We start from the raw sequence: 15510 nt of genomic DNA on the forward strand, positions 1-15510 counted from the left end.
CCAGGCCGGCGCGCCGTGAGCTCGGCCCGCCTCGCGCACGTGTCGCGACGTACTCAGCGGCGGTGGAGAAGGTGAGCGCCCAGAGGGGACGGCAGGTTCGGGGAGCCGGGAATGGACCCCCCCTCCCCGGGGTCCGCTCCTGCAGCGCCTTCGTGCCGCCGTGCGCAGCCTAGGGACCCGGGATGGACAGCCGGCGGGGAGCCCTCTGCGGCGATCCCGCGGCCCCTCCTCGCCCAGCCTGGAGCGTGGCCTTGGTCCTGGTGGGCCTGGGGGCGTTGGGACCTTGGCCAGGACCCTTGCTTTCCTAGCCTTGGTGTCTTCATTGGGAAAATAGGCCCCAGTGATGTGCCCCCTTGGGAGATTTTTGTTACAGTAGGCCAGGCGGTACCCCACGTTCTTGTTTGTAGCCACTTACGTGCTATTTAAACACGTTTCAGAGGCAGGAAGAGAGTAAGCTTCAAGCAAAGCAAAATAATTGTGAATTCTTGCTGAAATATTTACGAATGAAATAAGAGGGCGCCCAGGATGTGTTTCAAAATAAACCCGTTGGAAGAGGACTGTGGGTGGGAGAAGAGAGGAAACAAGATTGGCCATGAGTTGGTTGAAATTGGCTAAGTGCTCGTTTGTCTACTTTTTTATATGTTTGTAATTTAGCGTTAAATTTTGTTCTGAAATGAAAAGTGCTGTGGACCCCTGCTAGCCTGTGTTCACATGCTGTGTCCGTGTTAGTCACCGCTAGGGCTGACAGGGCAAGTGCTGGGTGGCAGAAATTTATTTTGTCAGGATCTGGAGGCTGAAAGTCCAAGATTAAGGTGTGAGTGTGACGTTTCTTTCGAGACTGCTCTCATTGGCTTGTAAATAGTCACCTTCCGGTTTGTGTTCTCTTATGGTTTTCCTCCCATGGCTGTGTCCTAAGGTGTTCTCTTTAAGGATCGCAGCCGTATTAGATGAGGACCTACCCTCACGACCTCACTTAATCCTCTCTTTAAAGACCCCCAGCTCTAAATACTGTTACATTCTGAGAGACTGGGGGTTAGGACCTCAGCATGTGAATTTGGGGGGAGCACACCTTAGCCTAAAATACCGCCACTTTGCCAGTCTGGGGTTTTGACCCAGTTACTTAACCTGTTGTGCCTCAGTTTCCAGTGCTTTAAAATAGGGGCAGTAGGAGCGCCTGGGTGGCTGAGTCCATTAAACATCCGACTCTTGATCTCAGCTCAGGTCACGGGCTCAGGGTCATGCGTTCAGGCTCCATGTCGGGTTCTGAACTGGGCGTGGAACCCTACTTCATAAGTAAGTAATAGGGGCAATAGTGGTAATTAGGTCATGGAGTTGTGAGGATTCGATTGTTGGATAATATGTATAAAGCTCCAAGAGTTGTGTCTAGCATATAGGAAGTACTCAGTAGGTTGAACACAGGTTTCACCTATAAATTAGTGATCGTGGGGCTTCACCGTGGGGTGAATAGTGGAATGAGGCATTTGGGGACCGGGTGCTGTGTCTAGCCACGGGAATAAAAGTAATAATCACGCATTATCACAAGGGGTGTCTGCTGCCGTCCCAGACCAATTATTTTCTGTGGGTTCATTCATATACTCATCGCAGCCACCCTAGTGATGCCGTTGTCCCATGCCTGTCGGGTAGGTGGCTAGGTGACAAAGAGAGACAGAGTTTGGGTTGGAGCTCTGGCTCTGGCGCTCACGCCCATAACCACCTTGCGGTATTGCCTCCGTTAAAAAGACGTGGCTGTGGGACATGGTCAGTCTGCGGGCAGACCCAGGGAACTGTCGGCTGACTTCTCTTTTCCTTGGCTCAGGTTTACAGTGCTCATGGCAGGTCCCCTGTGGCGGGCCGCAGCGTTCCTGCAGAGACACAGGACAGGACTGTTGGTGGGTTCCTGTGCAGGCCTTTTTGGGGCCCAGATCTCATACCACCTCTTCCCGGATCCTGTGATCCAGTGGCTCTACCAATACTGGCCCCAGGGCCTGCCAGCCCCACTCTCGCCAGAGCTGCAGAGACTCTTCCAGGAGGTGCTGCAGGACACCGGTGTCCCCGCGGGCCATAACTATGAGGCTTTCACCACCTTCACCTTCCAGCCTGTGAGCGCTGGCTTCCCGAGGCTCCCCGCCGGGGCTGTCGTGGGCATCCCGGCCAGCTTCCTGGGTGGCTCATTGACCAGCCCCGATCACCCAGTGGTTGTACACGGGCAGAGAGTGAGCTGGCAGAGCCCGGCAGGTGCCCGGCTGAGAGACGCCCTGACCCTGTCCCACGACGCCCAGAAGTTTGCCTTGGCCAAGGAGGTGGTATATCTGGAGAGCAGCGCGGCCGCCCTACAGGCTCTGATGGCCCCCGCATGCCTGGCGGGAACCTGGGCACTGGGCGTGGGTGCCAAGCATGCCCTGGGGCTCTATGGAGGCCCCATGAACATACGGGCTGCCTTCAACTTGGTGGCGGCAGTGGTGGGCTTTGTGGCCTACGCCCTCTCCACAGACTCTCTCACGCACGCCCTGGAAGCCTGGCTGGACCGCCGCACGGCCTCCCTGTCCGCGGCCTATGCCCGGGGCGGGGTGGAGTTCTACGAGAAAGTTTTATCTGGCAACGTGGCCCTGCGCAGCCTCTTGGGCACACGTGGAGAGAAGCTGTATACGCCCAGTGGGAACATCGTTCCCAGGCACTGGTTCCGCATCAAACATTTACCCTACACAACTCGCCGGGACTCAGTGCTGCAGACATGGAGGGCCACGCTCAACTCGGGCCGCTCCTGAGGGACAAGGACAGAGGCGGTGGCTGCGGGCACCACCCTGCCATTGACTCTGGGGGCTCTCTTGGTGTCCCTGGACCCACAGCCCATAAGTCAGACTTGGGAATTAAACAGCCTAGATTTTATCCCAGTCCACTGCTCGTGATCCCAGTGAGCTTGGGCAAGTCCCTTTGAACCTGAGCCTTGGTTTTCCTCAGCTGTAAAATGGGGATGATGGAAATCACCGGGCAGGATTGGGGGGCAGAGTGAGCTCTGGATACAAGGGCCTGGCCAAGAGGACATCCCATGAAGAAATGGGGTGTCCCTCCATGGTGTTTGAATGCCAGCCGGCTGGGGGAGTCAGGCCACATCTCTCTACTGGAGGTATTTGCAGGACATGAAGAACCACCCTGTGGTTTACCTGGTTAGTCCCATTTTCCTTCTACTGCAGTAGACGTCAAAAGCTTTAAGTTGGTTTTTTTTTTTTTTTTTACATTTTTATTTATTTCTGAGAGACTGAGAGAAACAAAGGACGAGCTGGGAAGGGGCAGAGAGAGAGGGAGACACAATCTGAAGCAGGCTCCAAGCTCTGAGCTGTCAGCACAGAGCCCGATGCAGGGCTCGAACCCACGAACCGTGAGATCGTGACCTGAGCCGAAGTCAGACGCTCAACCGACTGAGCCACAGGTGCCCCAGACATCAAAAGCTTAAGAGGCCCAGGTGAGAAGTCAGTGTGGCTCTGAGAGGCTGGGGAATGGGAGCTTGAGGGAGAGCTTCAAGGGTGATGTGTCCAGTGAAGATGGCGTGCTCACACAGAGCCCCTGGGCCTGAAGGGGAAGGTGTTGCCGGAAGCTGGCGAGACCTGTGGCCAAAGGAAAAGGAAGGAACAAGCTGTCGCAAAGCTGAGGCCCTGCAGAGAGGGAGCCTGCAGATGCATGGTCAGCGCCTGGGAAGGAGAGGGCCGCAGTGGGGAGGGCCAGGGGGAGCTGGTTTTCAGGGGGCAAGGAGGAAGCAGGGTGGGGGTGAGCCTGGTGTCACACTCAGGGCCCAGGAGGGTGCCTCAGCCTTGCTCTGTTTGTTTCCCTTGGGCCTTGTACTTTTTTTTCTTAATGTTTTATTTATTTCTGAGAAAGAGAGACAGCATGAGCAGGGGAGAGACAGAGAGAGAGGGAGATACAGAATCTGAAACAGGCTCCAGGCTCTGAGCTAGCTGTCAGCACAGAGCCCGACATGGGGCTCAAACCCCTGAACTGTGAGATCATGACCTGAGCCAAAGTCGGACGCTTATCAGACTGAGCCACCAAGGCGCCGCTTCCCTTGGGCCTTGTAGTGATGGGTAGAGCAGACCCCACTTTTGGTCCTTGAACAGGAGACCCCTTCCCAGGGAAGGCGGGGACAGTTTTATGGCCAGGGCGCCAGTTGATTCTTTATTTATTTATTTATTGTCGATTATGTTTTCCCTGGAACAGTGGAAGAATTCGGGTCCGTTGTCAAAGTAGTTCAGGGCAGAGAGATCAGGCCACGCCTGGGGAAGTGTGCAAAGCAGGACCCGGAAGCCCACTCAGTGGTGGCCGGGGACTGAATGGAGAGTGGGCAGGGGTGGGGTGGCATGTCTTCCCTGCTGCATCCTTCACGGTGGCTGGAGATCGGTGCTCTGGCTCCACTGGGCCAGCCTGGGGGTCCCCACGTCCGGCCTGGGCACACCCCCTATCTCTCAGGTCTCCAGGAGGGCGCTGGGCACACACTTGACGCAAGCGTAGGTGGATGAGTCCGTGAGTGGGTGAACACGCATCCACTCTGGGAAATATTTTCTTCCAGGGGCCCCTCAGGGTGTCCCCCAGCTGCTGCCCCGTGTATGACTGTGTGATCTGGGCTGGAGACACGCGGTTTGGGGTCTGGATTTGGTGAGCTCCCCACCCCAGCTACTTTCAGTACTCTAGGAGCAGAAAGATGGCCACACCAGGCACTCCTGCTGACCTGCCGGACAGGTACGGAAAGGGAGCCCCTGTGGGAAGGGACGCGATCCCCTTGGATGGCTGCTGCTTTGGCTGCCTCTACTCCACGTCACAAACTTTGTGCTCCTGAGCTGCTCCGGGTCCCCACACCTCCAAACCTGGGCCCAGAGCCTTCACCCTGTGCACCGCCCCTCCCCTGCCTGCCTGCTGCATTCTGTACATGGCCAGGCAGCCCTCAGCCCCGTCCTCGCCCTTCCCAGATAGTTCCTCCCTCAGGCTTCCTGGCCATCGCGCCCCCCCCCCGCCCCCCCCAGCTCTTGGAAGTGCAGGTCTGACTGGGTTCCTTTCTGCTTAAAGCCGTTTGCGGGCCTCCCTGTGCTTTCTGCTGGAGCTGCATCTCTGAGCTGGGGCCTGATGGCCTCTCTGACCATCTTGTGTCCCCTTCCCCTGGTCTGTGGATCCTGACCTCAGCAGCACTTTGGCTCCTTCACTGCTTTGCTTTTCCTTCCCCACACAGTGCCTTGATCTGGGGTGCTCTCTCCCATTCTGCCCTTGTCTCTGGTATTTAGTGCTCCTCCTGTGGGAGTGCGCAGTGACCTGACCATGGGACCCTTCCCCATTCACGCCTGTCATGCACCTCGTACCCTTCCCCAGTCCTTAGCGCAAACTGTGACTGTGCAAGTTGCCATGACGTTAATGGCTTACCATCTCCTCTGCTGAAGTGTGCCGTCTATGAGGGCAGTATTCGTGTCCTGTATAGGGCTCCGCACTGAGTCTTTCCATAACATTTCTGCATAAATGAACAGGGCTTTTAAGCTACAGCAGGCAGGCCCGGCTCCCTGGAGTCGGAACAACAACATCCTGGCTGCACACATGGGTGAGGCCATATGAATCACAGGCGACCCTGTCCTACCTTCCCACTTGGGGCTTTCCAGGGGCAGGATCTTCTGTGATGGCCGTTCCGTGGGGAGACCAGGACCCTCTGGTCACTTCTGATAGAGCACAGGTGACTGACTGATCAGGTCACCAGGGCCTTCAAGAGGCTTTAGGAAATAGGTCACCCCCCCCCCCCCCCGCAATGTTGTCATCTATTGTGCCCTCGCACACAGGTTTGGGTGTTGATCCTGGAAAGATTAAAAAACACTCTCCAGAGCTCAGTGATGGGCCAGGTGGCAGGAAGTTACCTGTAAGTGCGGCCCTTCATCTTAGATGCCTGTGGCCTGCCTCAGTCGTCAACACTCTGCCCCGGGTCCCAGGAGCGCATTGTCCTGTTGAGTTGTGCCCTCCCCCCCGCCAACGATCATGGTTCTCTGAGTGTGAATGTGCAAAGATACCCCCCCCCCGCCCAGAACAGTCCTGCAGACTCCGAATAGGCAACAGAAGGCTCTGTCAACACACCCAGATCTGCCCACTCCATGCCACACACACACGCACACACACACACAGCTGGAATATAGGAAAGGGAGCCCCAGAGTCTTTATGCCATCATTGGCTCTGCCCATTCCTGACCCTAGCAAGCCAGACGCGTCCCACCAGCCAGTATCCAGGGCACCATGCCCTGTGTGGCCGTGCCTATGGCTGGTGCGTGCACGTGGAACCCCCATCCTCTAGCGTGCGTGTATCACAGGCTGGGTCTGGAAGAGATGTGTGGCTCCTCAGCGAGGCCTCCTGCCCCCTGTATTCCTACAGTAATGTTTAGAGGGCCTCTGCTGTGTACCAGACACAGTGCTAGTTTCTTAGATCTGTTTTCGTTTATCCCCGGATATCCTGCTATGGGTTCAAATGCTGGCCCTGCCACTCTGGCAGAGTGACCTTGAACAGGTGATTTCACATCTCCATCCCCAAGTTTTCTATTGAACGGGGATAGTAATATGTAGCTTACGGTATTGTTTTGATAATGAAAGTGAAATAAAGTTTGCAAAATGCGAATCCTGGTGAGAGTATATCGTAAGCTTTACAAGAATATTAGTTTGGGGGCGCCTGGGTGGCTCAGTCAGTTGAATGTCAGACCTCAGCTCAGGTCATGATCTTGTGGTTCATGGGTTCAAGCCCCACGTCCGGCTCTGTGCTGACAGCTCAGAGCCTGGAGCCTGCTTCGGATTCTCTTTCTCCCTGTCTTTGCCCCTCTCCTCTGCTCATGCTCTGTCTCTCTTTCAAAAATAAATTTTTAAAACATTAAAAAAATTAAAAGAAGATTGGTTTCCTAAATTCCCATGGTTTTAAGTGATACAAGTAGGGTGTTCAGGGCTTAGAGTTGCTGTCCAAATACCAGCAATTCCTTGAGACCAGAACCCTCCCAGGGAACTCACTGCTGCCTAGTACAGGTCTGTGCTTAGAGCTTTTCAGAGTCCCAATTTAGAGCAGCTCCTTAGCTGAGTTGCTATCAGTTGACAGCTTTTGGGAAATTACGTGGTAGCAACTGAGAACAAAGGACCCATGTCCCTCTGGTGTAGATATGAGGCCAGAGCAGAGGGCATTAAAATGGGAGAAGTCTTCCACCTACTAAATTGGTAATTTTAAAATGCTAGAACATTCCGTTTTAGGGCAGTTGCTGTAAAATTGGCACGAGCATATGTTCTTGGTGATATTTGTAGCAGACAGCCTCCAAAATGGCCCCCAGGATCCCCCTCTCCGGGTGCTCTTGGCCTTGTGTCATCCTCTCCCTTTACTCCCCTGGTTCGAAACAGTAGAATCCAGCAACATAAAGGGTATCACTTCTGTAACAAGTTACAAAAAATCCTCTGTCTTGCTAACCCACTCTGGCGTCTTCTCATGAAGCAAGCTGCTGGATTGGAGAGTCCCACATAGCAAGGAAGTAAGGGCAGCCTCCGCCAGCAGCTGGCCAAGAACTGAGGCCTTCAGTCCAACAGCCTGCGAGGACCTGAATCCTGACAACTGAGTGAGCTTGGAAGCTAATCCATCCCCAGTCGAGCTTTCAGAAGAGGCAACAGCCTGAGCACCTTCACTGTAACCTGTGACAGACTCTGAAGCAGAGGACACAGCTAAGTTATGCTGGGACCCCTGACTCACAGAAGCAGTGAGACAATAAGAGTGGGTTGTATTAACCACTTATTTTATGGTAACTTTTTGTGCAGCACAATTAACACGCATGATTAATTAACAATGGTTTGGACCGCCTGGGTGCCTCAGTTGAGCATCAGGTCAGCTCATCGGCTCAGGTCATGATGTCAACGGTTCATGGGATCGAGCCCTGCATTGAGCTTTGTGCTCACAGCACAGAGCCTGCTTGGGGTTGTCTCTCCTCCTCACTCTCTTCCCTTCCTCTGCTCGCATGCTCCCCCCCCCCTCTCTCTCTCTCTCTCAAAATAAATAAACATTTATTTAATTGACATTAATCATTTTAGGAAGCAATGTGGCAAAACTTGATACAATCGCAAAACTATATCTTTTGATCCAATAACTTGAAGCCTAGAAACACCCTCGAGCTACGACCTAACAGAAACTAAATAGTATATGCCCAAAGATATACGTAAGAACATTAGCTGTGATCATTAAAAAAAAAAAAAAGTCAAAATAATGGGTATGTTGAACAGCAATGACTTAGGAAATTATGGTACATCCATCTGTTGAATTTTGTTTGGTCACCAAAAAGTATAGTTGTGAAGGTTACAATAGAAATGTAGAAATATTAGTTATACTTGGCAGATCTTTAGAAAAAATGAAGTACTACTTGTGTGATGACTGCAGTAATGTAGCCATGGGTGAGACCATGGGAAATTCACATACTTGGAAGTAAATCTGTTCCGGTGGAATTTGGAATGACTGTGCATTCAATACACGTGAGGATTTACTGCTATATGTGTTTGTACATGTGTATGAAGGCTTATTCAGGGGGTCCGTGGGCCTGCTCCCTCGCCCTGCATCAAGGTGACAGATTTTGCCACCACTGCCTTTGGCTCTGTATCCTTGGGGTGTGGCCAACCTTCTGTCTGTCAGTTGCTGTCGCCGTCATGAAAATGTGCTGCTCAGATCTGCAGGGAGCAGAAGTGAGTGACAGCCTCAGCTGTCGCTTCTATAGATCCACCGCCACATTCTCACTGAGGCCGTGCCTCTCACAGGCTGCTTCCAGCCAATGGCTGGTCTGGTGGCCATACTAAGGCAGGCCCATTCATATGAATTGAGGGACTTCCCCCGTGGATGACTGGGGCTCCTGGATTCCACTGTAGCCTGGGCAGGTCTGTCTTAGGTCCAAGACCCTTCCTGCCCAATCCTCCTTCAGTCCCCAATCCTTTCCAGGAGTCACACCTGCATCGTGGCATGAAAGCTTCGCTCCACCTTCTATTCCCAACCGCTTTGCCCTTCGCAGGCATTACCCCCCCGACCCATGTAACCCTGTCTATTTCTCAGAATACCTGAACTAACGAGATTATTCCCTTGCTCAGTCAGGTGCACCGTGAGGTCCTGGGGTGCTTGCAGTCCCGCAGAAGGGCCTGTCTGACAGGTAAACCTGCAGCGACAGCACAGTGAGATCGGTGCAGTGAAGGCCCGTGAGGACCAGCCTGGCAACCACTAATTTCTTTATACATGTAGTGCGATCTTATTTCAGTCACGCAAAGTCAGTGTGTAGGAAACATAAACGCAACAGTATGGTAAAAATAGCAGAGAATCGAAAAATCCAAGAAAGAAGCACACATAAAGCATGAGAATTCAACATCCATTCATGTTTCATCTTCGGTTCAGATTGACACTTGATGCTCACCAATTTCGAAACAAACCTTGAAATTGTTAGGACTGTTCTGAAGACGTTTCAGTTCCAGCATGAGATTTGTCCGTCCAGCTGGTTTGCAGTTGACTTGCTCTCCGGGTACATAGCACATAGTACAGATCTGTCACGGGGCAGATCATGGTGTTGAGGAAAGAAGTACCTTCCTGTAATTAGAACGGATCCCCTGGGGGTGCCTGGGTGGCTCAGTCTGTTGGGCATCTGACTTCAGCTCAGGTCATGATCTCACGGTTCATGAGTTGGAGCCCCGCATCGGGCTGTGCTGACAGCTCAGAGCCTGGAACCTGCTTCGGATTCTGTGTCTCCCTCTCTCTCTGCCCCTCCCCCACTCATGCTGTCTCTCTCTCTCTCTCTCTCTCTCATAAATAAATAAACCTATAAAAAAGAAAGGGTCCCCTGAACTGCAGTCAGGTTAAGACACGCAGTGTATAAGAGCGCACAAGCCATCATAACAGGCTTCCAGGAAACATATTTGTTTTTCTTAAGTCGCTTTCTGCCCAGTGCGGAGCCCAACCCAGGGCCGGAACCCACGACCCTGAGATCAAGGCCTGAGCTGAGGTCAGGAGTCAGACGCCTAACTGACTGAGCCACCCAGGCACCAACAAGGAACATAACTTTTTTTTTTTTTAATGTTTTTTTATTTATTTCTAGGAGAGAAAGAGAGACAGCGTGAGCAGGGGAGGGTCAGAGAGAGAGGGAGTCACAGACTGAAACAGGCTCCAGGCTCTGAGCTGGCAGTCAGCACAGAGTCCGACGCGGGGCTCGAACCCACGAACCATGAGATCATGACCTAAGCGAAAGTCGGACGCTTAACCGACTAAGCCACCCAGGCGCCCCCCTTTTTTTTTTTTTTTAAAAGAACATAACTTTTATAAAGAAAATAACTTAAGCTTCTGTTTCCTATTTCAATTACTGAAATCTCTAACAATGACAAACTGTCACCTATGACAGTAAGTGTATACAGTGATTCAATCAAACTTCTTAGAAAGAACACACTTAGCAATCTGGGGTAATGAAAACTGATGGGAAATATGATGTGATTCAACACTGGTTCTTTTTCTTACATTACACAGACATCATGTTAATGTTAGACCCAGGCACAAAATGTTTAGTAAGTAAACCAGTTTCCTTTTAAGAGCTAGCATTTTATTGTAGTCTTTTATCTTACTCCGTACCCAGTATTCTCTCCTACCAGAGGCTATTTAACTTAACCAACAAAAATGACTTCTGACTGGATTTGTAGGGAACGTAAACATTTACACCATCAAACTGTTTGCCTAACCAATCATACAATAATAAAGATGAACACGCCTCCTATTTCTTTTAGAAAACAGTACTTTATAAGCTTGCTGCATCTTCACTGCCATTACTACTATTGCCTGGCAATGAATAGTTAATAGAACAAAGAACTGTTCGCTTGAATTATGATAGCTCATCCCTTAGAGATTAATCTAAAAATGAAGTTTCTACAGAAACCGGAACCATTTGAACATGGAAAAAAAAATCCCTTCAAACCTCTTTGAAGTGGTAATGGCTGCAGATTTGAAGCATTTTGGACAACTATGCCATCAACAAGCTCTGTCTTATGAAGTGAGATGAAGACATCTAGACAGCAGATGAAAACAGATTATTTCTTCAGGATTTCAGTAAAACTTCTGATAATCAAAGATTTCAAAGCAAATATGGTGCATTATATCTGAGGTATAAACAAAGATGGAGAGAGGCTGGGAATGCCTGCCTGGCTCAAAGAGCATACAGCCGGCTCTTGATCTCATGGTCTGGACTTTGAGCCCCACGTTAGAGCTAGAGATTACTTAAAACAAATAACCTTTTTTTAAAAAAAAGAGAGCCTGGGGAATTTTTGATTTCCTAAATATCTCCCCCAAATCTACTATTGTAACATATAGGACTTCTTCCCTATTCTAATCTTAGGAGTTTCAAAGGAAAAGGAGTGAATCACATACCCACATGCATACACGCAGGAACATGTATGCACATACACACTGGTAAGTAACCTAATCCCTTCTTCCCATCACCTCATGTTATTAAAAGAAAATTCTGCAGAAGCCCTCATTGGTCTCCCTTTGCCTCATGATCTCTGTGACCTTAATTGCTGCTGCCATTGTTACTCCTTGTATTTCAACATAACAAAATTCAAAAGCCGCACAGTAGGCAGGAACACGTTCCTGAACCCTTGTGTAACCGCAGGGCACCTAGGTGATGATAACTTCCAAATGCAGGGGCCAAACTTTTGGGTCCCACAGTAAGATCTAATTCATGCGAAGCTCAGAACCCCATTTCGGACCACGGTTCTCAGGACAGAGCCACCTGAGGGAATGCCTGCGAACCGGCCGGGGCGGAGCTACTGAGGGCTGGCCAGGGCAGGGCACCCCACAGAAGCTGGATCCTGGGGAGGCCATGCTACGGAGCAGCCTGTGTTACAGAAACTTCCATGGCAGGACTTAGAGGAAGAGAAGAATCCTGCCCTCCCCCAGTGACCCTCCGGCGCCCTCTACTGACAAGACTCAACTTTGTGCCTGTTGGGGAGAAATATCTGAAGGGTCTCTCTCTATTTTCTCAAAGCAGGTGGTGAAGGGTGCATTAGAGACAATAAATTGATAGCTGGTCCAATGGCCCAAACAGCAAAACGTGGCGTGGCTGGCAGAGTGCAAGCAAGGGTGTGGGAGGAGATGAGGCTGAAGGGGCCTGGTGGGGCTGGTGGGCCATGGCAAAGGTTTTAGATTTTATTCTGACTACACTGGGGAGTCTTTGATAATGCTACAGCTGGAGAGGACATGATCATGCTTGGATCTTAGAAAGTGACTTTAGTGTGGACAAGGGATTGAGAGGGCCAGACAGGAGGCAGAGATAGCAGTTGGGGGTGGGGGGACCTTTAGTAACAAAGAGGCGATGCTGGTGGCCTGAACTTGGCAGTAGCTGTGGAAATTAAAAGAAGCAGGACTCGGGCTACATTTAGGAGGGAGTATTGATGCGAGTTGGTGGTCGGCTGGGTCTGGGGGTGTGAGAGAGAAATGTCGGACGTCAAGGGTCAGGAATGTCCCTCAGTTCCAGATTGGCAGCTGGGGTGTCTGGGGTATCCCCTCTGCCTTTTCTCTGCTGCAGAGCTCATAGACACCAACTCCCGTTCTTTTTCTGTCTCTTGGGATGTCCCTCTTCCCTTACTGACTATGCATCCATGGAAAGACTGTGGTGGTGGTGGTGGTTGAAGCCTTTCAGCCCACACGATGCCTGAGAGCTCCCAGCTTGAGGCAGAATGAGTAAGAAGACCTAAAAAATGTTCTCAAAGGCATCCACAGATTGTTCAGGGCAAAGGCCAGTAGCTGGTGTCCACAGGCTGGATGTTGCCAGCTCCCTCCTCGGGTGGCCCTCTGCTTGTACAGGCACAGGCTTGGGTCGCACAGCCTTATCTGGTGCACTGCCTGGAGTCACCCGGACCCAAAGCCACCCTGGCTCTGGAGTCTTCCGATCTAGGCCCAAGGAGCCTTTGTTCCTCAGAGGGACTTGCTCCCAGTGCCAGTCAGGGGTAAATTGTATCGACAGATCCAAACTCATGCTCTCAACCACTTCCCTCCCAGACCCCCCAGACCTCCCCACAGGATGCTTGAGAGAGTTGGCTGCTATTGCCGGGCCTCGAAGTCTTTGTGAAGGGCTGGAGGGTAACCAGCTGGGGCCCCGGCCAAAGGAATCAACTGTGGAGCCAGAGCCCACATGGAGGGACAGAGGGAGGGGGACAGGCATCCACACCTCAGGCGACAGTAGCTCACTGCTTTGTAGTCAGACCTATCTGTGTATGGACTTTCCTGTTGTCATCAAGCAAGTTGGACACCGCGACACTGACCGGCTAGTTAGTCTGGACAGTTCACGGCGCAGCAGTGCCTTTGCTTGCGGCACACAGCACAGTCGGGCACTGCTCACTGGCTCCGTTTTCCAGGACCTCAAATCCATGTCAAGGTGGACTTTTCCCTAATGTTTTATCCACATGTGCAAAGACTAAGGTCGTAGCTCCCTTCGCCACAGAGGGTCTCCCTCACCTGCATCCCCGAGGTTAAGTTCGCTTCAGAGCGAACCATGACTGACTGGGAGACTCCTCCTCACCCCCACTGGTGGTGGGGAGCCCTGCAGGCCCGAAACATGCAGGTCTTTGTCAGTGTGCAGACTCTTGGCCAGCGGCTTATCCTCTGGGAGGCTCTCGGCCAGGCCTTGACCCTGTGGGTGCCTCTCCAGGCAGCCTTTGGCTTCAGAACCTGGGTTAAGACCGTGGCTCTACAACTTACTGCCCTGGGCATGTCACTTACACTCTCCAAACCTCAGTTTCCCCCGTCCATAAATAGGAAATACGAAAATGCCTGTCTCCTGGGGTTGTTTTGAGATTTTAATAGAGGGGCACCTGGATGGCTCAGTCGATTGAACGTCTGACTCTTGATTTCCGCCCAGGTCGTGATTTCACAGTTCGTGGCCTCGAGCCCCTTGTCAGGTTCCATGCTAACAGTGCAGACGGAGCCTGCTTGGGATTCTCTCTGCCCCTCACCTGCTCAAACTGTCTCTCAAAATAAATAAATAAACTTCATGGGGTGCCCGGGTGGCTCAGTCGATTAAGCATCTGACTTCAGCTCAGGTCATGATCTCATGGTTTGTGGGCTCAAGCCTCGTGTCGGGCTCTGCGCTGACAGCTCAGAGCCTGGAGCCTGCTTCCGATTCTGTTGTCTCCCTTTCTCTCTGCCCTCCCCCACTCGTGCTCTGTCTGTCTGTCCATCTCTCTCTCTCTCTCTCTCTAAAATAAATAAATATTTTTAAAAATTTTAATAAATAAACTTTTAAAAAATTAATCAACTGATATTTGTAAAGCACTTTGAGCAGCGCCTGGCTGTGTGACATCTTTGGAACCATCCCAGGCGATTGCAATGAGTCAGGGCTGGCAGTACAGCCCTACACAGCGTCCTCAAGCCCCCAGCAGAGACTTACTGGTGTCTGACTCCCCACCAGCCTGGGCAGCAGCAGGGCCCTCCCCCCACCCCCCTTGGTCCCAGTGGCCGGGAGTCAGTGCTCAGCCAGTGTTGGCTGAGTACATGACTGAGGCGTGAAGGAAGGCGGGAGCGTGAGGAGCCGGCGCACCCCAGAGGCTCAGTTCAGCCCACGTTTCGTGGGGGCTGATGGTGGCGAGGCTGCTGCAAGGCCTCTAGACTCCTTCCCTGACGCCTGGATAAGGCACCTTGAGAGGCCACCCAAGGGCACCCAAGGCCTGCAGCACCTTTGACAGCAACAGCCATCGACTCCCAGGTCCTGATCCAGCCTGCTGGCACACTGACTGTCCCAGGCTGGTCCCTGGAGAGGAAAGGGGTCCCAGCCCTGAGGTCTGGACCCCGCCCCCGCATGGCCGTGGTCGTGGAGGTGGCCCGCTACAGAGAGAGGCAAGTTCAGAGACCCTGCAGGAGAGCCAGGCCGTGGCTGCCCTCTCGGTGGTGCCTTCTCTCTGCAGACCCCCAGCTTCCTCCCCCTCCTGGCTCCTGTTTGGCCCATTCTGGATGCCTACCCAAGGGCCTGCGTGCCAGCCAAACGAATGTCAGGAGCCATCTGCTGCCAGGCCGGAGGCAGCTGCCTAGAAAATGCTTGCATACATATGAATCAACTCTGTTTTGCCTCGTGATAAGATCTGCAGTTGAGCAAGGGGAGGTTTGCTAAATTATTCAGAGGGTAGTTAACCTGAGGAAGGCAGAACTGACAGCCAGCGGGGAGAGCCGGGGTGGGAAGCCTTGAGACAACTAAGGAGGCCCAACGCGGGCGGCAGCCTAAGGAGGAAGCCACTGTGGTGTAGCCACGGGCTCCTGGCACCTCGTGAGAGCTCCGGGCCTGTGTCCCCCCGACTGGCCCGGCCCTGGGGCACCTCAGTAGACATGGCAAAGTTGGTTTTCAGTGTCCACCGGGGTGAGCAGAGGCCTCCCATTTTCCCAGGCCCTCAAAGGAGTCTTCCTCTCCGTTTCTTTCCTCATATTATTTCATTTATTCACCACAAAACACCCTTGTAGAAGGGCAGGGGCTCGTCTCCTGGTCTA

The 15510-nt window shown here is 52.3% G+C and overlaps 1 protein-coding gene across 1 annotated transcript; it reads left to right on the forward strand.

Moving 5' to 3' along the window:
* TMEM177 (transmembrane protein 177) lies at nt 1-3190 on the forward strand. The gene is made up of 2 exons (XM_039234891.1): nt 1-71; nt 1817-3190. The coding sequence occupies exon 2, from the start codon at nt 1830-1832 to the stop codon at nt 2763-2765; it is 936 nt and encodes a 311-aa protein (XP_039090822.1). The 5' UTR covers nt 1-71; nt 1817-1829; the 3' UTR covers nt 2766-3190.
* Nucleotides 3191-15510: the final 12320 nt, after the last annotated feature.

This window comes from Hyaena hyaena, unplaced genomic scaffold (assembly GCF_003009895.1).
Source record: "Hyaena hyaena isolate Hyena2069 unplaced genomic scaffold, ASM300989v1 scaffold_91, whole genome shotgun sequence".
Taxonomy (NCBI): Eukaryota; Metazoa; Chordata; class Mammalia; order Carnivora; family Hyaenidae; genus Hyaena; species Hyaena hyaena.

Bases quoted from the DNA above. Each gene is read 5' to 3' on its own strand.
- TMEM177 (XM_039234891.1), top strand. From the start codon at position 1,830: ATGGCAGGTCCCCTGTGGCGGGCCGCAGCGTTCCTGCAGAGACACAGG.